The sequence below is a fragment of the Sciurus carolinensis genome, unplaced genomic scaffold, assembly GCF_902686445.1.
Source record: "Sciurus carolinensis unplaced genomic scaffold, mSciCar1.2, whole genome shotgun sequence".
NCBI lineage: Eukaryota > Metazoa > Chordata > Mammalia > Rodentia > Sciuridae > Sciurus > Sciurus carolinensis.
The window spans coordinates 17,996-41,944 of NW_025920421.1; the positions used below are offsets into that span (position 1 = coordinate 17,996).

The following is a 23,949-nucleotide window of genomic DNA, read 5'->3' on the forward strand; positions in this document are numbered from 1 at the left end:
CCCCCTTTTTTCTTCTGAGTTTGACTTATTTTGCTTAACAAGATGGTCTCCAGTTCCATCCATCATCCTGCAAATGACAAAATTTCATTTTTCTTTATGACTGAATAAAATTCCATTGTGTATATATGTCACATTTTCTTTCCTCATTCATCATTTGTTGACACCCAGGCTGTTCTATCATTTTGCTACTGTCGATTGTGCTACTATAAACATGTCTTGTGTATATTTTTGATGTTGAGGTCAGTTCCTTCTAGCACTTCTTTCTTCAGAATTTTTAAAATGAGTAGTACTGAATTTTGTCAAGAATTTTTTTTTTCATATATGGAAATGATCTTCTTTTTTTTTTTTTTTTGTCCTTAATTCATGTGTTGGTTTACATTCTTTGATTCACGTATGTTGAACCAACCTTACTTCCCTGGGATTAAATCCACTTTATCATGGTGCACTATCTTCTTAATACGTTTTTGGATGTTAAATATTAATATCTTACTAAGAACTTTTACATCTATGCTCATATGGGATATTGGTATGCAGTATTTTTTCCTTTGATGTGTCTTGAATTTGGTATCAGAGTTATCCTGGCTTCATACAATGAGTTTGAGGGGTTGCTTCATTTCTATTTCATGGAATAGTTTGAGGGTAGATCAGCATTATTTCTTATTTCAAGGTCTGGCAAAACTCTGCTGAGAATCTTTCAAATCTAGATTTTTTTTTGGAAGTCTTTCATTTGCTATTTGAATCTCAGTGCATGATATTTTTCTGTTTAGGTTTCCTATACACTCTTGACTCAACTTGAGCAGGTAATACATGTCTAAAACATTTTCAACATCTTCCAGATTTTCTAATTTATCCAAATTTAAGTTTTAAAAGAGTCTCTGATAATCTTTATTTCAGAAATGTCTATGGTGATACCTTCTTTTCCAAAATCTCTGTTATTGATCTTCTCTTTCTTTCTTTTGGTTGATTTTGTTAAGTGCTTTTTGTCTTTTCAAAGAACCAACTCTGTTGCATTGATTATTTGTATTATGTATTCTCAATTTTCTTTTTCTTTTTCTTTTTTTTTTGTGGTGCTGGGGATGAAACCCAGTACCTTGTGCTTGCAAGGCAAGCACTCTACCAACTGAGCTATCTCCCCAGTCCTCAATTTTCTTAATATTGGCTCTGAACTTAATTTTTTCCTGTCTTCTACTGGTTTTGTAATTAATTTGTTCTTTTTCAGGGACTTGAGGTGTGACATTAGATTATTTGTTTGGTATTTTTCTATTTTTAAGGTTCTATATGTGTAAAAATACAATATAATGGGTTAAAAACTAAATAGCTTTTAATAAATACTCTGCACTTATTTTTTAATAGGGCAGAGTTATTTTTATCAGTGCTGCACAATCTTAAGGAAATGTCTCAGATTGAGTTCATTTCTTACTTTTTGCCACTGCTTTCCATGACATTGGAAACTTCTTAAATAGTTTTCTGATACCAAACATTCCTTAACAGATTTTCTCATTAAACCCGACCCTCTGGGTACAGTTGAGATACCAAACCCAAGTCTGAAACATTATGTCCATATTTTTATCCAATGCAACAAGATCTACCTACTGAGGTTCACCAGAACCCAGGGGGCAGAGCACAGTGAGCAGAGGAGGTCTCTGCCTGGAGTGACAGGCTATGCTTCTATCCTCAATTATACAATAATGTATGTTATTATTTTTAGAAGGTGGTTATAAAAGTAAAATGTAACAAGCTATGTTTTTTAAAAAAATCTCAGCTTTGAATCTGGCCTTCGGAAGCTCCAAGTAAATGTTCATGATGATGTAGTTCCTAACATCATTTTCATCTTTACCATCATATTCCACTTTATGATCATTTTAAGTGCTTTACAGGGACCAATTTCTTGTTCTGGTAGGATACAGGTCAAAAAGAGATAGAACCAGTGTGGAAGGAGAGGAACTCTCTATGACAGTCTTCCTAACCTCACAAGAAGCAAGAATGTAAACGTCATAGGCCCCTGAGCTGAAACATTGCAAGTTGGAGCATTTCCATTTTACTAACCTGACTATCAAGTCTGAACAGGTGATGTTGAAACGATGTTCCTGACTTTTCCTCCTCAAATCACTGTCTCCTTCAGATCTCACTGGGATGCTCTGGGTTTCTGTTAGGTCTTGACTCGTGTGTAAGAAATTGTTGGCCCTTCACCAGATGGCATGTGATGAGGGCTGATACTTATCAGAACTGGGAGGAAGACAGAGTCTTTTATGGATGCCTTTGGGCAGATGATGGCTCCGGAAGTAGATATATGCATGTTGACCATCCAAAGGGACAGTCAATCTAAATGGCTAAAGAAACAGGCTGATTATTTATACTTGTGTCACCTTGAGAGCTCCACATACGGAGCTCATAATTAGTCAGGTTGGTCCATGTTTTCCCAGTCTCTGAGAGCTTAATAGTAGTAATGCATGAAGAAGAAACAAAACATGAAAATATGTAAGGATCTGAGAAATTCCTCTTCTGGTGATAAACCTTCTGTGTATGCCTGACTTCTGATTGCAAGGATGTTAAAGTTCAAATTGTGTTAATCTAATTTCTGACTTTAACAATTTGCTCTCTGCAATCATTGTATTAATCATGTAATTTAGGGATTATTAGGAATTCCATAGGAATAGTCCTACACAATTTCCATTTGCCCAGTTAAGATTTATTTCTAAGAGTAACTTGCTATTCCCTTTCTTGGGGACTGTGGTTATTACTCATTGAAGCTTTGCATATTTAAATGAATAGTAAAATTCAAATTTTTCTCTTAAACAGATATATATTAAGATATTAAAACTACTGATTTTTTGCAATTATAAATTGCTGTTTCCTTAAGCAAATCAGAGTATCCTGTGAGGCTATATCAAGGTGTGAACTAGGACCACTGTCACCTCAAGGCTATATATTGGAGGAGAACAAGTTGGAAAGTTTCCAGCTTACAAACTCACTCACATGCTGCTGGTGGCTTGACACCAGATCTTTTCAGGATGTGGCAAGAAGAATTCATTGGTGTTTTCCACTTGAGACTCTCATGAATTTGCTCACAACAAGGCAGCTGGCTTCCATCAGAGCTAGCAAAGAAGTGACTAAGAAACACACAGTCATGAAGTTCAAATTCAGAGTCCTTTTGAACCCTAATTCCAGTAGAAATGTTTCAACAGTTTTGCCATATTGTATTGATTGGAAGCAAAACATTGGTTCCAGGACACACTCAATGAAATGGTTTTGTGAAATGATATATAAATGCCAGAAATGAAGGTCATGGGAATATATTAAAGCTGCCCACACACAGATCTCGTTTCAGCTTTAAGTTGTAAGCATAACAATATTCTGGAGATGTTGTTCTGCTCTCCGTCATAATCCACAACCCCTCACACCACCACAGTCTTTTTTTTTTTTTTTTTTTTTACTGGGTGACTTTTTTTTTTTTTTTTTTATTTATTTTTTTTTACGTTTACATAGGGTAATGATGTTTATTATATTTTCCCCTCCCCCCCACCCCTCCCACCCCTCCCACCCCTCCCACCCCTCTTTTCCCTCTACACAGTCCTTCTTTCCTTCATTCTTACTGCTCTCCTTAGCCTAATTCTAAACCTAACCCTAAACCTAATGCTAGCCCGTCCCACCCCCCATTATATGTCCTCATCCGCTTATCAGCGAGATCATTCGTCCTTTAGTTTTTTGAGATTGGCTTATCTCACTTAGCATGATATTCTCCAATTTCGACCATTTGCCTACAAATGCCATAATTTTATCATTCTTCATTGCGGAGTAATATTCCATTGTATAAATATGCCACAGTTTCTTTATCCATTCATCAACCGACGGACATCTAGGTTGGTTCCACAATCTGGCTATGGTGAATTGAGCAGCAATGAACATTGATGTGGCTGTATTTCTGTAGTATGCTGCTTTTAAGTCCTTTGGGTATAGGCCAAGGAGTGGGATAGCTGGGTCAAATGGTGTTTCCATTCCAAGCTTTCTGAGGAATCTCCACACTGCTTTCCAGAGTGGTTGCACTAATTTGCAACCCCACCAGCAATGTATGAGTGTTCCTTTTTCACCACATCCTCGCCAACACCTATTGTTGCTTGTATTCTTGATAATCGCCATTCTAATTGGGGTGAGATGAAATCTTAGGGTAGTTTTGATTTGCATTTCCCTTATTACTAGGGATGTTGAACATTTTTTCATATATCTGGTGATTACTTGTACATCTTCTTCTGTGAAGTGTCTGTTCATTTCCTTAGCCCATTTGTTGATTGGATTATTTGTATTCTTCGTGTAGAGTTTTTTGAGTTCTTTATAGATTCTGGAAATTAGCGCTCTATCTGAGGTATGGTTGGCAAAGATATTCTCCCACTCTGTAGGCTCTCTCTTCACATTTCTGATAGTTTCCTTTGCTGACAGAAAGCTTTTTAGTTTGAATCTATCCCAGTTGTTTATTCTTGCTTTTATTTCTTGTGCTATGGGAGTCCTGTTAAGGAAATCTGATCCTGAGCCAACAAGTTAAAGATTTGGACCTACTTTTTCTTCTATAAGATGCAGGGTCTCTGGTCTGATTCCGAGGTCCTTGATCCATTTTGAGTTGAGTTTTGTGTAGGGTGAGAGATAGGGGTTTAGTTTCATTCTATTGCATATAGTTTTCCAGTTTTCCCAGCACCATTTGTTGAAGAGGCTATCTTTTCTCCATTGCATATTGTTGGAACCTTTGTCTAGTATGAGAAAATTGTATTTATTTGGGTTTGTGTCCATGTCCTCTATTCTGTACCATTGATCTACCTGTCTATTTTGGTACCAATACCATGCCGTTTTTGTTACTATTGCTTTGTAGTAGAGTTGAAGATCTGGTATTGCAATACCCCCTGCTTCGCTCTTGCTACTGAGGATTGCTTTAGCTATTCTAGGTTTTTTATTCTTCCAGATGAATTTCATAATTGCTTGCTCTATTTCTGCGAGGTACATCATTGGGATTTTAATTGGAATTGCATTGAATCTGTATAGAACTTTAGGTAGTATAGCCATTTTGACGATATTAATTCTGCCTATCCAGGAACATGGGAGATCTTTCCATCTTCTAAGGTGTTCTTTAATTTCTTTCTTTAGTGTTCTGTAGTTCTCATTGTAGAGGTCTTTCACCTCTTTTGTGAGATTGATTCCCAAGTATTTTATTTTCTTCGATGCTATTGTGAATGGGGTAGTTTTCCTAATTTCTCTTTCTGAAGATTCATCACTTATGTATAAAAATGCATTGGATTTATGAGCATTGATCTTGTAACCTGCTACTTTACTGAATTCACTTATGAGTTCTAAAAGTTTTCTGGTGGAATTTCCAGGTTCCTCTAAATATATAATCATGTCATCAGCGAACAGGGATAGTTTGAGTTCTTCTTTTCCTATTCGTATCCCTTTAATTTCTTTGGTTTGTCTGATTGCTCTGGCTAGAGTCTCAAGGACAATGTTGAATAGAAGCGGTGAAAGAGGGCATCCCTGCCTTGTTCCAGTTTTTAGGGGGAACGCTTTCAGTTTTTCACCATTTAGAATGATATTAGCCATGGGCTTAGCGTAGATGGCCTTTATAATGTTTAGGAATGTTCCCATTACCCCAATTTTTTCTAGTGTTTTGAGCATGAAGGGATGCTGTATTTTATCAAATGCTTTTTCTGCATCTATTGAAATAATCATGTGATTCTTAACTTTAAGTCTGTTGATATGGTGAATGACATTTATTGATTTCCGAATGTTGAACCAACCTTGCATCCCTGGGATAAAACCCACTTGATTGTGGTGCACTATCTTTTTAATATATATTTGTATGCGATTTGCTAAAATTTTGTTGAGAATTTTTGCATCGATGTTCATTAAGGATATTGGTCTGAAATTTTCTTTCCTCGATGTGTCTCTGTCTGGCTTTAGTATCAGGGTAATATTGGCTTCATAGAACGAGTTTGGTAGGGTTCCCTCCTCTTCTATTTCATGGAATAGTTTGAGGAGTATTGGAATGAGCTCTTCTTTAAAGGTTTTGTAGAACTCGGCTGAGAACCCATCTGGTCCTGGACTTTTCTTTGTTGGTAGGCTTTTGATGACCTCTTCTATTTCATTGCTTGAAATTGGTTTATTTAAGTTGTGTATGTCCTCCTCGTTCAGTTTAGGTAGTTCATATGTCTCTAGAAATTTGTTGATGTCTTCAAGGTTTTCTGTTTTGTTGGAGTATAGATTTTCGAAATAGCTTCTAATTATGTTTTGTATTTCACTCGTGTCTGTTGTGATGTTTCCTTGTTCATTCCGAATTTTAGTAATTTGAGTTTTCTCCCTCTTTCTCTTTGTTAGTGTGGCTAAGGGTTTATCAATTTTATTTATTTTTTCAAAGAACCAACTATTTATTTTGTTAATTTTTCCAATTGTTTCTTTTGTTTCGATTTCGTTGATTTCGGCTCTGATTTTAACTATTTCCTGTCTTCTACTACTTTTGGTATTGGTCTGCTCTTCTTTTTCTAGTGCTTTGAGCTGTAGTGTTAAGTCGTTTATTTGTTGATTTCTACTTCTTTTTTTGAATGCACCCCATGAAATAAATTTTCCTCTAAGTACTGCTTTCATAGTGTCCCAGAGATTTTGATATGATGTGTCTTTGTTCTCGTTTACTTCTAAGAATTTTTTTATTTCCCTCCTGATGTCTTCTGTTATCCATTCATCATATAATAGTGTATTATTTAGTCTCCAGGTATTGGAGAAGTTTCTGTTTTTTATTCTGTCATTTATTTCTAATTTCAATCCATTATGATCTGATAGAGTACAAGGTAGTATCTCTATCTTGTATTTACTAACAGTAGCTTTGTGGCATAAAATATGGTCTATTTTAGAGAAGGATCCATGTGCTGCTGAGAAGAAAGTGTATTCATTCTGTGTTGGATGGTATATTCTATATATGTCCGTTAAGTCTAAATTGCTGATTGTGTTGTTGAGATCTATAGTTTCTTTATTCAATTTTTGTTTGGACGATCTATCCAGTGGTGAGAGAGGTGTGTTAAAATCGCCTAGTATTATTGTGTTGTGGTCTATTTGATTTCTGGAATTGAGAAGTATTTTTTTGACGTACGTGGATGAGCCAATGTTCGGGGCATAGATATTTATGATTGTTATGTCTTGCTGATTTATGCTTCCCTTAAGCAGCATGTAATGTCCTTCTTTATCCCTTCTGACTAGTTTTGGTTTGAAGTCCACATTATCTGAGATGAGGATGGATACTCCAGCTTTTTTGCTGTGTCCGTGTGCATGGTATGTTTTTCCCCATCCTTTCACCTTTAGTCTATGGGTGTCTCTTTCTATGAGATGAGTCTCTTGCAGGCAGCATATTGTTGGATTTTTCTTTTTAATCCAATCTGCCAGTCTGTGTCTTTTGATTGATGAATTCAGGCCATTAACATTCAGGGTTATTATTGTGATATGATTTGTATTCCCAGTCAATTGACTCATATTTGTTTTTGACATGATTTGGTTTCTCCTTTATTTGGCTATTCCTTTAGGCTAGCGCCTCCTGTTGCTGATTTGCATCATTGTTTTTCATCTCTTCCTCATGGAATATTTTGCTGAGAATGTTCTGTAATGCTGGCTTTCTTTTTGTAAATTCCTTTAGCTTTTGTTTATCATGGAAGGCTCTTATTTCATCGTCAAATTTGAAGGTAAGTTTTGCTGGGTATAAGATTCTTGGTTGGCATCCATTTTCTTTCAGGGCTTGGTATATGTTGTTCCAGGCCCTTCTAGCTTTTAGGGTCTGGATTGAAAAATCTGCTGATATTCTTATTGGTTTCCCTCTGAATGTAATTTGATTCTTTTCTCTCGCGGCCTTTAAAATTCTGTCTTTATTTTGTATGTTAGGTATTTTCATAATAATGTGCCTTGGTGTGGTTCTGTTGTAATTTTGTATGTTTGGAGTTCTATAAGCCTCTTGTACTTGGTTTTCCATTTCGTTCTTCAGATTTGGGAAATTTTCTGTTATTATTTCATTGAATAGATTGTTCATTCCTTTGGTTTGTTTCTCTAAGCCTTCCTCATTCCCAATAATTCTCAAATTTGGCCTTTTCATGATATCCCATAGTTCGTGGAGATTCTGTTCATGATTTCTTACCATCTTCTCTGTTTGTTCCACTTTGTTTTCAAGGTTAAATATTTTGTCTTCAATGTCTGAGGTTCTGTCTTCCAGGTGTTCTATCCTATTGGTTATGCTTTCTATGGAGTTTTTAACTTGGTTTATTGTTTCCTTCATTTCAAGGATTTCAGTTTGGTTTTTTTTCAGTATCTCTAACTCTTTATTGAAATGATCTCTTGCTTCCCGTATTTGGTCTTTTAACTGTTGATTGGTGCGATCATTTAATGCCTGCATTTGCTCTTTCATCTCCTCCTTCAATGCCTGCATTTGCTCTTTCATCTCCTCATTAGCTTCCCTGATCGTTTTAATTACGTACATTCTGAACTCCCTTTCTGACATTTCTTCTGCTCTGCTGTCATTGGGTTTTATTGATGTAGTATCTAGGTTTGTTTGGGACATTTTCTTCCCTTGTTTTCTCATAATGGTCAGTTGTCAGTGGGACCCTGAGATATTGCAGTTTTCCACTATTGGCTTATAGTGTCCCAGTAGATTTCCAGTGTATCACCTCCCAGCCTTCAGTAGCCTGATGTCTTGGAGGAATCTGATAAAGCAGCTCATTCGAAGAATACTGCCCCTAGCCCCCTACTGGTTCCACGTTTTGGAACTGGCTCTGTGCGGAAATGCTCTCACTGTGGGCCTGCACCGTGCAGCTGGCCGTGTGGGAAGAGCCCACTGCCGGAGTGTGGAAGACTACCTTGGGAAGACTCAAGCTGCCCTGCCCGGCTCTGCTAAGCCACCTCTATCTGGGCCTGCCACCCGGGCCGAGCTTTACCCAGTGGACAGACTCACCCGTGGCTCCACTTCAGTCCGAGTCTCTCAATGCCTCCCCTTCTTAACTCCTGGGTTGTGGAGCGACCGGGGGTGCAGTCTCCCTCTAGGCTGCCATCTTGGATCGCCCTGTGAAGAGAGCCTGCAGCCGGAGTGGGCAGAGCCGCCTGAAGAGGTCTCTGGCTGCCCTGCCCTTATCCCTGAGGCTGATTGCAGATCGAGGCTCTCCGCTGGTTCTTTGCAGGAGTACACTGCACTGCAGCGGCTCCGGGACTCGGAGCCTGCTCTGTTCAGACAGGCTCTCACTAGCGGGCCAGTTCCGTTCCGAGAACCTGGAGAAGCTGGCTGTGTGGGCGGGGCCCACCGCCGGAGTGCGCAGGACTGCCTGTGGATGACTCTAGCTGCCCTGCCCGGCTCCGATAAGCCACCTCTATCTGGGCCTGCCACCCGGGCCGAGCTTTACCCAGTGGGCAGACTCACCCGTGGCTCCACTTCAGTCCGAGTCTCTCAATGCCTCCCCTTCTTAACTCCTGGGTTCTGGAGCGACTGGGGGTGCAGTCTCCCTCTAGGCCGCCATCTTGGATCGCCCCGTGAAGAGAGCCCGCAGCCGGAGTGGGCAGAGCCGCCTGAAGAGGTCTCCGGCTGCCCTGCCCTTATCCCTGGGGCTGATTGCAGATCGAGGCTCTCCGCTGGTTCTTTGCAGGAGTACACTGCACTGCAGCGGCTCCGGGACTCGGAGCCTGCTCTGTTCAGACAGGCTCTCACTAGCAGGCCAGTTCCGTTCAGAGAACCTGGAGAAGCTGGCTGTGTGGGCGGGGCCCACCGCCGGAGTGCGCAGGACTGCCTGTGGATGACTCTAGCTGCCCTGCCCGGCTCCGATAAGCCACCTCTATCTGGGCCTGCCACCCGGGCCGAGCTTTACCCAGTGGGCAGACTAACCCGTGGCTCCACTTCAGTCCGAGTCTCTCAATGCCTCCCCTTCTTAACTCCTGGGTTGTGGAGCGACCGGAGGTGCAGTCTCCCTCTAGGCCGCCATCTTGGATCGCCCACAGTCTTAATAAAAATTCGCTGCAGTAGAACTGTCATGTGGATAGAAATTTCCTCTGATATTTGTATTTCTGTAGAATGTACTATGCTATTCCAGGCCATTAGGCAGAGGAAGCAAAGGCAGTTTCTCTTTCATTAATAGAGTTGCTATGCTGATATCACGCCACACATTCAGCAAGAGTGTCCAGTGATGTGAGTTATCCTTTTCTAGAAAAATCTCATCTTGCTGCAGATGGTACCTTCTTTAGTTCAATTTGTATTCACCACTTCTCTGGAATTAAATAAATAGGCTTTAGTTCCTCTGTTTTCTTTTTCTTTTTCTTTTTTACTTGATAAGGTAATTTGGATGAGAATAGTAGTCTTTGACCACAGTCCATCTCCTGTCCATGTGGCCACCATGACTCAGAGGACTTTGTGTGAGGAATTTAGAGATAGCAGTGTCATTAACTGATATAAAGAAATATTAACCACATACCAAATTAAAGTAGATATGAAAGAAAAGATGTAACTCTGTGTGGACAATAGTAGAGAGTATTTTGTGAAAATCAAATGATCAATGGCAAGTGGGCAGAGTGTAATTTCAGATGGAGAGGATTGTTACAATGCTTTGTCAGAAGCAAAAATGTAATAGGAAACCAAAGTCATTTCACAGAGGACAGAAGTGGTCAGATATTAGTATCACTGCAAAGAAGAAGGTGGAAGACAATGACGGCATGGAATAAAGAAGATATTTATACTTGTGTAGTACCAGGAGTTATTGTTGTGTGATTTTTCAATTCTATCTCACATTATGTGTGTGATCACCAAACTCTCACATTCTGTTTCTTAGATTTGCACTAGGCTATATCCTATTAATTACTCATGATAATATAAAAACACTCCTGGATTTCTTCTCTCAAAACATCTGAGACATGTACAGAAGGTACAGGTCTCTCAGGAGAAGGGAAAGTGCTGGTTGCACAGATGACACCCTGTCTTTACGTTTTCTTATAAGAATAATTTATATATCCAAAGGTATCCAAGTACATGTGTTAATAATTGCCTTTAAGAATAATTTATATATCGAAAGGTATCCAAGTACATGTGTTAATAATTGCCTTTAAGAATAATTTATATATCCAAAGGCATCCAAGTACATGTGTTAATAATTGCCTTCTCTGTGGTGTATTTTTGACATGCAGATAATTGATATTCATTAATTGCCCTTGACCCTGTCAGTCTCCATACACAAACAAAAGATGTTACAGGCTCTTAGGTGTCAGGAGTTGAAGCACATTTAGAATTCAAAAAATGTATTGGGGGGACATCAACCTTGGAACAAGATGATGATGATGATGACAATAATGATGATGATGACAGAGATGACATTTCCCCCTGAGGAATTCTTATGATTTTCAGAGATTTCTATTTAATCCTAGAGGAGTGGAAGCAAGTGTCATTAAAACTAAAAACAGCGAAAACTTCAGAGTTAGGTCAAGTGCCGACACACACACAGCTAATAAATTCAGGAGCTAATATTAAAAATCAAATTTTCTGTCTGTAAAGTCCATTGGTTGAGTCTATTACTATGAGAAGGAAAATCTTAAACAATTTATTAAAAAGAGCTGAATACTTTGAAGTCATATAGTGCATTACATCTACTCAAGCACTCTCTTTTTTTTTAACCCCAAGCATACACTGGAGGAAGTTAAACAGAATGTGTTTTGTATCATATTCAAAATTGCACTGTTTATATCAGGTTCCCTTTAATTCCTGGAATTCTCACTTTTTTAATGTTTTCATTAGTGTATTATAGCTATTCATCACAGTGGGTTTCATTTTGACATATTAGGATTTGTGTATGAATATAACTTGGTCCATTTCAATCCCCAGTTCTTGCACTTAGCTTCCCTTCCTCCCTCTCCCAGTTCCCTTTTCTCTACTGCTCTCCCATTTATAGATCTGCATAAGGTGGAATTCTCTGTGGTATGTTCATATGTGCACATAGCATACTTTGGTAAACTTCCTTCTACAGTTTTTCCGTTTTCTCTTCCCTTCTCTGTTCCCCTCAACCTCTACTCCATTGATCTCCCTTATATTTTTATGGGATTCCCCCCTTTAAAAATCCTTTATTTCTCTCTAACTTCCTCCTATGATAGAAAATATTTTATCACTGACTTTCTGAGCCTGGCTTATTTCATTAGAATGATGTTTTTCAGTTTCATTCATTTTACCAGCAAATGACATAATTTAATTCTTTATGTCTGAGTGAAACTCCATTCTGTATATATATCACATTTCCTCTATCTATTTCTCTGTTGATAAACAGCCAGGCTGGTTCCATAATTTAGCTATTGTGAATTGTGCTGCTATAAACATTGATATTCACGTGTCATTACAGTATGCTGATTGCCCTTCTTTTGGATAAATACCAAGGTGTGGGAGAGCTGGGTCATGTGATGCTTCCGTTCCCAGTCTTTTGAGGAATATTCACACAACTTTACACAGTGGTTGTGCCGGTTTGCATTCCCAACAGAAGTGCAGGACTATAACATTTCCTCTACATCCTCACCAGTATTTATTATTATTTGTATTAATGCTTGCCATACTAACTAGAATAAGTTGAAATCTCAGTGTAGTTTTGATTTACAATTCCCTCATTAATAAAGATGTGTAATTTTTTTTCCATATATTTCTTGGTCATTGGTATTTCTTCTATGGAGAAATGTCTGTTTAGTTCTTTTGCACATTTAGTGCTTGAATTGTGAGGGTTGTCTGGCATTATTTGAATTCTTTCTACATTCTGGATATTTATCTCCTATTGGAAGGGGAGTTGTCAAATATTTACTCCCATAATGTAGGCTTTCTCTTCACACTCTTTTTTCCTTTGCTGTGGAGAGGCTTTTTAACTTGATGTCATTCCACTTATGGATTCTTGGTTTTACTTCTTGAGTTTAAGGGGTCTTGTTTTGGAAGTCTGTGTCTGTGCCAATATGTAGAGATTCAATGCAGTCCACATCAAAACCCAATATTTTTCACAGAACTAGAAAACACAGCTGTAGCACTCACTTGAAAGAATAAAAGAGCCAGAACAGCCAAAGTAATACTTACCAAAGAGAATAATGCTGGAAGTATCATAATGCCTGATCTCAGGTAGTCTACGGACTTCAATAACAAAATATCATGGTTTTGGCACCAAAACATGAGGACCAGTGGAATAAAATAGAAGACAAGGAGACAAACCCACATAGATACAGTCTTCTGATACTTGATAAAGATGCAAAAAACACATGTTGGGGGAAAAATAGCCTTTTTAAACAAATGATGCCGAGAAATTAAATATTCATATTTTATCTTTTGCCAAGCACAAAAGTCAACTCAAAGTGGATCAGAGAATTAGGAATCAGTCCAGCAATTTTTCTACTGCTAGAAGTCAACATCAGTTCAACACTCCAGCATTTAGACAAATACTCACTTTTTTTTCTCATGAAGAGGAGAATAGGGGCTGGGTCTGCAACTCAGTGGCAGAGTGCTTGCCTAGTACCTGTGAGGCACTGACTGCGAGCCATAGCACCATGTGAAAATAAACAAATAAAATAAAGGCATTCGTTCCGTCTACAACTACAGAAAAAATTTATAAAGAGGAGAATAGGAATTGAAGAATCTATCAGTTGACACATGATAATGACTGGGCCATAGGGAAAGTTATTTTTTTCTAACTTCAAGTCATTTCACATTGTGTGGCAGGAATGCCTACCAGGGTCCTGGCCACAGAAAAGTTCATGGAACATAGCAAATGAAAATTGAAGGTAGCCATGTTTTTACAGGTAAAATGTTGAACTTACTTGGTTCTAATCTCAGTTCCCTCTTCTATGGTGATTATCCTCAAGAAAGAAAAGCAAAACCGAAATCTCTTGCTTTCCCTATTGTGTGTCCTATTAAGAAAATTATGTCCTCATTAGTTTATATCTTTGTTTTAGAGAATCAAACATGCATTTTATACTACAATTCTAAATCTGAATCCTCCAAATCTGAATAAACACAAGCAAGCCACACATTTCTTCTCTTGGTAGTTTAGGGAGCACACTGTAGAAAGCCAACCAGTCTAAGGGGAAATCATAATAGTAGATATATGCCTCTAAAACATATCATCAGCATTTTTTGTGAGTTAGTGTGAATGCCGATTTTATGTGTAAACTTGATGGGTCATTGGTGCCCAGATATTTGGTCAAACATTGTTCTGGTATGTGTGTTTTTAAGAGTTTAGTATTTTTAGTTGAAATAGACATTTGAATTTGGTGACTGAGTAAAGCAAATTGCTCTCTTGGGTTATTCTACTTTCTGTTACTACAATAAAATACCCGAGGTTGGTAACTTACAAGGAGAAGAGGTTTATTTTGCTCACAGTTTGGGATGCTAAAGACCCAGCATAGCACTGACTGTGATGAGTATCATGGCAAGTGGTATTACCCATGTGAAAGGAATAGAATGCAGGGTGAGACAGGAAGCCGGAGAGTGTGGAGCCGAGCGACCAGTCTTGCAGCCAGTCGGGCAGACCTGACATATGCTACCGCCATTAAAACTCACTAGAACACCCAGAACAATGACATCTATTTCCATGGGGCGATCCAAGATGGCGGCCTAGAGAGTGACTGCACCCCCAGTCGCTCCAGAACCCAGGAGTTAAGAAGGAGAGACATTGAGAGACTCGAACTGAAATAGAGGCATGGGTGAGTCTGCCCACTGGGTAAAGCTCGGCCTGGGTGGCAGGCCCAGATAGAGGTGGCTTATCGGAACAGGGGAGGGCAGCTAGAGTCTTCCACAGGCAGCCCTGCGCACTCCGGAGGTGGGCCCCACCCACAGAGCCAGCTTCTCCAGGTTCTCGGAGCAGGCCCCCTAGTGAGAGCCTTTCTCACCAGAACAAGCTCCAAGTCCCGGATCCAGCGCCGTGTACTCCAGCACAAAAGCAGCTTCAGGGACCAGGATAGGGCAGCCAGAGACTTCCCCAAGCAGCCTGTACCCCTGCGGTGGGAGGTGCCTTTCAAGGCTAGCTTCTCGGAGCAGACCGCCCAGTGAGAAGCTTTCTACATAGAGCCAGCCACAAGTCCCCAAACCAATGGAGAGTTTCGATCCGCAAACAGCCTCTGGGATCAGGGCAGGGCAGCCAGAGACCTCTTCAGGCGGCTCTGCCCACTCCGGCCGCAGGCTCTTTCCATGGGGTGATCCAAGATGGCGGCCTAGAGGGTGACTGCACCCCCAGTTGCTCCAGAACCCAGGAGTTAACAAGGGGAGGTATTGAAAGACTCGGACTGAAATAGAGTCATGGGTGAGTCTGCCCACTGGGTAAAGCTCGGCCTGGGTGGCAGGCACAGATAGGGGTGGCTTATCAGAGCAGGGCAGGGCAGCTAGAGTCTTCCCCAGGTAGTCTTCCACACTCCGGCGGTGGGCTCCTCCCATATGGCCAGCTGCATGGTGCAGGCCCCCAGTGAGAGCCTTTCCGCACAGAGCCAGCTCCAAACCCTGGAACCAGTAGGAGGCTAGGGGCAGCTTTCTTCGAATGCACTGCATTATCAAATTCCTCCAAGACATCAGGCTACTGAAGGCTGGGAGGTGATACACTGGAAATCTACCAGGACACTATAAGCCAATAGAGGAAATCTGCAATATCTCAGGGTCCCACTGACAGCTGACCAATATGAGAAAACAAGGGAAGAAAATGTCCCAAACAAACCTAGATACTACATCAATAAAACCCAATGACAGCAGAGCAGAAGAAATGTCAGAAAGGGAGTTCAGAATGTACGTAATTAAAACGATCAGGGAAGCTAATGAGGAGATGAAAGAGCAAATGCAGGCATTGAAGGAGGAGATGAAAGAGCAAATGCAGGCATTAAATGATTGCACCAATCAGCAGTTAAAATACCAAATACGGGAAGCAAGAGATCATTTCAATAAAGAGTTAGAGATACTGAAAAAAAAAAAACTGAAATACTTGAAATGAAGGAAACAATAAACCAAGTTAAAAACTCCATAGAAAGAATAACCAATAGAATAGAACACCTGGAAGACAGAACCTCAGACATTGAAGACAAATTATTTAATCTTGAAAGCAAAGTTGGCCAAACACAAAAGATGGTAAGAAATCATGAACAGAATCTACAAGAATTATGGGATATCATGAAAAGGCCAAATTTAAGAATTATTGGGATTGAGGAAGGCTTAGAGAAACAAACCAAAGGAATGAACAATCTATTCAATGAAATAATAACAGAAAATTTCCCAAATCTGAAGAATGAAATGGAAAACCAAGTACAAGAGGCTTATAGAACTCCAAACATACAAAATTACAACAGATCTACACCAAGGCACACTATTATGAAAATACCTAACATACAAAATAAACACAGAATTTTACAGGACATGAGAGAAAAGAATCAAATTGCATTCAGAGGGAAACCAATAAGAATATCAGCAGATTTTTCAATCCAGACCCTAAAAGCTAGAAGGGCCTGGAACAACATTCACCAAGCCCTGAAAGAAAACAGATGCCATCCAAGAATTTTATACCCAGCAAAACTTACCTTCAAATTTGACGATGAAATAAGATCCTTCCATGATAAACAAAAGCTAAAGGAATTTACAAAAAGAAAGCCAGCATTGCAGAACATTCTCAGCAAAATATTCCATGAGGAAGAGATGAAAAACAATGATGCAAATCGGCAACAGGAGGTGCTAGCCTAAAAGAATAGCCAAATAAAGGAGAAAACAAATCATGTCAAGAACAAATATGAGTCAAATGACTGGGAATACAAATCATATCACAATAATAACCCTGAATGTTAATGGCCTGAATTCATCAATCAAAAGACACAGACTGGCAGATTGGATTAAAAAGAAATTCCAACAATATGCTGCCTGCAAGAGACTCATCTCATAGAAAGAGACACCCATAGACTAAAGGTGAAAGGATGGGGAAAAACATACCATGCACATGGACACAGCAAAAAAGCTGGAGTATCCATCCTCATTTCAGATAATGTGGACTTCAAACCAAAACTAGTCAGAAGGGATAAAGAAGGACATTACATGCTGCTTAAGGGAAGCATAAATCAGCAAGACATAACAATCATAAATATCTATGCCCCGAACATTGGCTCATCCACGTACGTCAAAAAAATCCTTCTCAATTCCAGAAATCAAATAGACCACACACAATAATACTAGGCGATTTTAACACACCTCTCTCACCACTGGATAGATCGTTCAAACAAAAATTGAATAAAGAAACTATAGATCTCAACAACACAATCAACACCTTAGACTTAACGGACATATATAGAATATACCATCCGACAAAGAACGAATACACTTTCTTCTCAGCAGCACATGGATCCTTCTCTACAATAGACCATATTTTATGCCGCAAAGCTACTGTTAGCAAATACAAGAAGATAGAGATACTACCTTGTACTCTATCAGATCATAATGGATAGAAATTAGAAATAAATGACAGAATAAAAAACAGAAACTTCTCCAATACCTGGAGATTAAAAAATACACTATTATATGATGAATGGATAACAGAAGACATCAGGAGGGAAATAAAAAAATTCTTAGAAGTAAACGAGAACAAAGACACATCATATCAAAATCTCTGGGACACTATGAAAGCAGTACTTAGAGGAAGATTTATTTCATGGGGCGCATTCAAAAAAAGAAGTAGAGATCAACAATTAAACGACTTAACACTACAGCTCAAAGCACTAGAAAAAGAAGAGCAGACCAATACCAAAAGTAGTAGAAGAAAGGAAATAGTTAAAATCAGAGCTGAAATCAACGAAATTGAAACAAAAGAAACAATTGGAAAAATTAACAAAATAAATAGTTGGTTCTTTGAAAAAATAAATAAAATTTATAAATCCTTAGCCACACTAACAAAGAGAAAGAGGGAGAAAACTCAAATTACTAAAATTCGGAATGAACAAGGAAACATCACAACAGACATGAGTGAAATACAAAACATAATTAGAAGCTATTTCGAAAATCTATACTCCAAAACAGAAAACCTCGAAGACATCAACAAATTTCTAGAGTCATATGAATTACCTAAACTGAACGAGGAGGACATACACAACTTAAATAAACCAATTTCAAGTAATGAAATAGAAGAGGTCATCAAAAGCCTACCAACAAAGAAAAGTCCGGGACCAGATAGGTTCTCAGTCGAGTTCTACAAAACCTTTAAAGAAGAGCTCATTGCAATACTCCTCAAAGTATTCCATGAAATGGAAGAGAAGGGAACCCTCCCAAACTCAATCTTTGAAGCCAATATCACCCTGATACCTAAACCAGACAGAGACACATCGAGGAAAGAAAATTTCAGACCAATATCTTTAATGAACATCAACACAAAAATTCTCAACAAAATTTTAGCAAATTGCATACAAATATATATTAAAAAAATAGTGCACCACAATCAAGTGGGTTTTATTCCAGGGATGCAAGATTGGTCCAACATTCAGAAATCAATAAATGTCATTCACCATATCAACAGACTTAAAGTTAAGAATCACATGATTATTTCAGTAGATGCAGAAAAAGTATTCGATAAAATACAGCATCACTTCATGCTCAAAACACTAGAAAAAATTGGGGTAGTGGGAACATTCCTTAACATTATAAAGGCCATCTACGCTAAGCCCATGGCCAATATCATTCTAAATGGTGAAAAACTGAAAGCGTTCCCCCTAAAAACTGGAACAAGGCAGGGATGCCCTCTTTCACCACTTATATTCAACATCGTCCTTGAGACTCTAGCTAGAGCAATTAGACAAACCAAAGAAATTAAAGGGATACGAATAGGAAAAGAAGAACTCAAACTATCCCTGTTCGCTGATGACATGATTATATATTTCGAGGAACCTGGAAATTCCACCAGAAAAGTTTTAGAACTCATAAGTGAATTCAGTAAAGTAGCAGGTTACAAGATCAATGCTCATAAATCCAATTCATTTTTATACATAAGTGATGAATCTTCAGAAAGAGAAATTAGGAAAACTACCCCATTCACAATAGCATCGAAAAAAATAAAATACTTGGGAATCAATCTCACAAAAGAGGTGAAAGACCTCTACAATGAGAACTACAGAACACTAAAGAAAGAAATTAAAGAAAACCTTATAAGTTGGAAAGATCTCCCATGTTCCTGGATAGGTAAAATTAATATTGTCAAAATGGCTATATTACCTAAAGTGCTATACATATTCAAAGCAATTCCAATTAAAAATCCCAATGATGTACCTTGCATAAATAGAGCAAGCAATTATGAAATTCATCTGGAAGAATAAAAAACCTAGAATAGCTAAAGCAATCCTCAGTAGCAAGAGCGAAGCAGGGGGTATTGCAATACCAGATCTTCAACTCTACTATAAAGCAATAGTAACAAAAACGGCATGGTATTGGTACCAAAATAGACAGGTAGATCAACGGTACAGAATAGAGGACATGGACACAAAATCAAATAAATACAATTTTCTCAAACTAGACAAAGGTTCCAAAAATATGCAATGGAGAAAGGATAGCCTCTTCAACAAATTTTGCTGGGAAAACTGGAAAACCATATGCAATAGAATGAAATTAAACCCCTATCTCTCACCCTGCACAAAAATCAACTCAAAATGGATCAAGGACCTCGGAATCAGACCAGAGACCCTGCATCTTATAGAGGAAAAAGTGGGTCCAAATCTTCAACTTGTTGACTTAGGCTCAGACTTCCTTAACAGGACTCCCATAGCACAAGAAATAAAAACAAGAATCAAAATCTGGAATAGATTCAAACTAAAAAGCTTTCTCTCAGCAAAGGAAACTATCAGCAATGTGAAGAAAGAGCCTACAGAGTGGGAGAATATCTTTGTCCACCATACTTCAGATAGAGCGCTAATTTTCAGAATCTATAAAGAACAAAAATTCTACACCAAGAATACAAATAATCCAATCAACAAATGGGCTAAGGAAATGAACAGACACTTCACAGAAGAAGATGTACAAGCAATCAACAGATATATGAAAAAATGTTCAACATCCCTAGTAATAAGGGAAATCCAAATCAAAACCACCCAAGATTTCATCTCACCCCAATTAGAATGGCGATTATCAAGAATACAAGCAACAATAGGTGTTGGCGAGGATGTGGTGAAAAAGAAACACTCATACATTGCTGGTGGGGTTGCAAATTAATGCAGTCACTCTGGAAAGCACTGTGGAGATTCCTCAGAAATCTTGGAATGGAACCACCATTTGACCCAGCTACCCCACTCCTTGGCCTATACCCAAAGGACTTAAAATCAGCATACTACAGAGATACAGCCACATCAATGTTCATTGCTGCTCAGTTCACCATAGCCAGCTTGTGGAACCAACCTAGATGCCCTTCAGTTGATGAATGGATAAAGAAACTGTGGCATATATATATATATATACAATGGAATATTACTCCGCAATGAAGAATGATAAAATTATGGCATTTGCAGGCAAATGGATGAAATTGGAGAATATCATGCTAAGTGAGATAAACCAATCTCAAAAAACTAAAGGACGAATGATCTCGCTGATAAGCAGATGAGGACATATAATGGGGGGTGGGAGGGTTTAGCATTAGGTTTAGGGTTAGGTTTAGGGTTAGGGATGAGGAGAGTGTTAAGAATAAAGGAAAGAAGGACTGTATAGAGGGAAAAGAGTGGTGGGAGGTGTGGGGGGAAGGGAAAAAAATAATCAAACATCATTGCCCTATGTAAACGTATGATTACACAAATGGTATGCCTTGACTCTATGTACAAATAGAGAAACAACATGTATCCCATTTGTATACAATAATAATAATAAAAAAATGCACACACAAAAAAATGACATCTATTTAAAACCAACTTTATTTCTTGAGCATAGTTGGAAACATTTTAATTGCAGACAACTCACCTCTTACCTTTGTCCACATGCTACAATTTACCACTCAACTTTCAATCAAGAAAATAGAAAGAAATATCCTTATTTCAGTGGAGACAACTGAATACAAGCAGTTGGTTCGATTTAGTGGTCAACAAGGCAAAAAGGGAGAATGTGGCAATAGACAAAATAACTGAATGAATCCTCTAAAACAGTAAGGGCACAGGGGTAGGGAGGGAGTAGTGAAATACACCAAATTTTCATGGTAGTGAAATTCAGTGACAGTGCATGAATGTGTGTAAGCTCGGACAGAGGTAACTGAAGAACGGACAGACCAGACGTAATCAAAAAGAACTTTATTGGGATGGCTTTCGGTGGAGGATCACCGGTTCACCAGAGTGAGGCCTGGATAATTTGCATGTGACCCCAACTGGGCATCGCTGTTATAGACTGGGGTGGGCAGGGTGAAGCTTGAGGACCTTGTGCCCTCCTGGGATTAGCTGGGGACTCCACTGACCATCAGGCAATTGCGAGGCAACATTAGGGTTGATCTGTCAGCTCCTGATTGTTGTTCCCCGGCATGCAGGCTACACTGATCCTTGGTGCATGCCTGAGCTGCCTGATGCCCTGCCCCATCCAGCCTCCTCAGACCACCCTGACACTGTGCAACAACAAAATCAGGTGGAAAACACAGTCATCATTTAAGAGACCCTGCTCAGCATCAAATATAACTATAGAAGATTGAGATTAAAGCATCAAAACAATAATATAAAACCAGTAAAATGACAACCTATATGGCATTGCAGAACAAGGCATTTCAAGAAGATATTTGAAGAAAACCACCTTGTCTGATGCTAAAATAAGCTCCTTTCCAACCCCTTTGAATCTGGTCCCTTTAGGAACCAGCATCTGAACTTTCCTTAAAGTATTTTGAAATTCTAATAATGAGTCAGACTCACGTAAATCAGAATCTCTGGTGGTAGGACACAAGCATCAGTTGTTTAACCTCCCAAGGTAATTTCTATAAAATTCAATATGGAGCACAATTCGTATGGCCCCTAGATATAACATGCCTAAATAGATATCTTACATTCACTTTTATAAGAAAGTGCACATGACCTTCAAGATGATGTAACTTTTATCTCTATATAAAAAATAGTTCAGTATTTCACCTGGAGGCTAGGGTCCTTGCTCAGAAATAACAGAAGATACTTGGGTTTATTGATTTTATTATGAGGTTTACAATTAAAAATGATTCCAGAATACTGAGCAATAGAATTAAACACAAACCAAAGGAAATAATATTCAGATATGAACCACAGAGTGGAATGAAAGCCATGGAACCACAAAAATAATGATTTAAAGAGGCAGGATATGATGGTCTCAATGACTGATGGTTCTGAACCATATTAGAGCAAGGATGTATGACAAAATGACATTAGAATGTTCTGCTGTGGAAACTTTTCAGGGCGTTTTTAATGTCCCTGTTCCTCAGACTATAGATGAAAGGATTCAGCACAGGAGTGACCACAGTGTACATCACTGAGGACACTACCTCCTTCTTGGAAGAAGGTGACTTGGCTGAACCAAGGTACACTGCGAGACCTGTTGTGTAAAATAAGCCAACAATGGACAGGTGAGACCCACAGGTGGAGAAGGCTTTAAACTTCCCACCTGTGGATGGGATTCTTAGAACAGAGGAAACAATTTTATAGTAAGAGAAGAGAATACCTGAAATGGGGAAAAACCCAAACACGACATCAGTAAAATACATGACTATATTATTGGTGAAGGTGTCAAAACAGATAAGATGAAGAAGTTGAGATGGGTCACAGAAGAAATCAGAAATTTCCACATTCTTATGATAGATAAATTGTAAAGTAATCAAATTGTGGAGCTGAGAGTCCAAAATGCTAAACAAAAAAGACACAAAAACCAAGACTCCACAGACATGAGGGTTCATCATGACTGGATACTGCAGGGGGTGACAGATGGCCACAAATCTGTCATAGGCCATCACACTGAGAAGCAGACTATCCATACACACAAAAATGCTAAAAAGAGACATCTGAGTCAGGCAGCCCACATAGGAGATGGCTCTGCTGTGAATTTGGATGTTCATGAGCATTTTGGGAACTGTGGTGGAAATGAAGCAGATGTCAACCAAGGACAGGTTGGATAGGAAGAAGTACATGGGGGTGTGGAGGTGGGAGTCAGAGCTGACAGCCAGGAGGATGAGCAGGTTTCCAAGCACTGTGACCAGGTACATGGACAGGAACAGTCCAAAGAGGATGGGCTGCAGGTCTGGATCCTCTGAGAGTCCCAGGAGATGGAATTCTGAGGCACTTGTTAGATTTTGTTCCACTATACTCATTAGAAATCCTTTCAAAAAGAAAAGGCAACGGGGGAAAGGAAATAAATAAGCAAGTGTCCTGTGCTCTGTGTGTGTTTTTAATTTATGCACTCACAATTAACATATGCACAATTGAGTTCTGTACACCTTTACCAGTATTTCTCAAAATAACAATCTCAAATTTCTTAGGACTCTTTCATTATTGATTTCTGTATTATTCCCTTTCTTCTATACACACCTACTTTAGAAACAATCAACTCCAGTTTTAAAACACTAAGAACATTATATATAACAGGTCCATTATCTTTGTAAAATAGAAAAAAAATTCTTCTTTAAGAAAAAAGTCTTTTTCAATAAAGCAAATTTAAAAATAATCAAATATACCTTTATGTTATTCTATCGTGAAGGTATAAATTACCATGAGTTAAGATTATATATGAATACAGCTATAACTGCAACAACTACATTATCTAAATACTAAAACACTAAGCCAATGACTCATAATCAGAAAAGAATGTTAATGTTATATGTCAGTTATCTTCTAGGCCACATTAATCAGGTTTCTGTTTTTGTTAACAAAGTATATGACATAGGCAATTTAAAGGAGGAGAAGTTTTGTTTTGGTTCACCGTTTCCGAGGTTTCAGTTCATGGCTGAATGGCTTCATTGCTTTGAGCCCGAGATGAGAAATAAC

General features: G+C 38.7%; 1 protein-coding gene across 1 annotated transcript; it reads right to left on the reverse strand.

Moving 5' to 3' along the window:
- Positions 1–22,340: 22,340 nt before the first annotated feature.
- On the reverse strand, positions 22,341–23,276 carry LOC124975719 (olfactory receptor 7E24-like). The gene has a single exon (XM_047538303.1). It carries the CDS (start codon positions 23,274–23,276, stop codon positions 22,341–22,343), a length of 936 nt encoding a protein of 311 aa, XP_047394259.1.
- Between the last annotated feature and the right edge of the window lie 673 nt (positions 23,277–23,949).

What these genes read in the sequence shown, in the direction of transcription:
- LOC124975719 (XM_047538303.1), bottom strand. Translation starts at nt 23,276, where the DNA reads ATGAGTATAGTGGAACAAAATCTAACAAGTGCCTCAGAATTCCATCTC.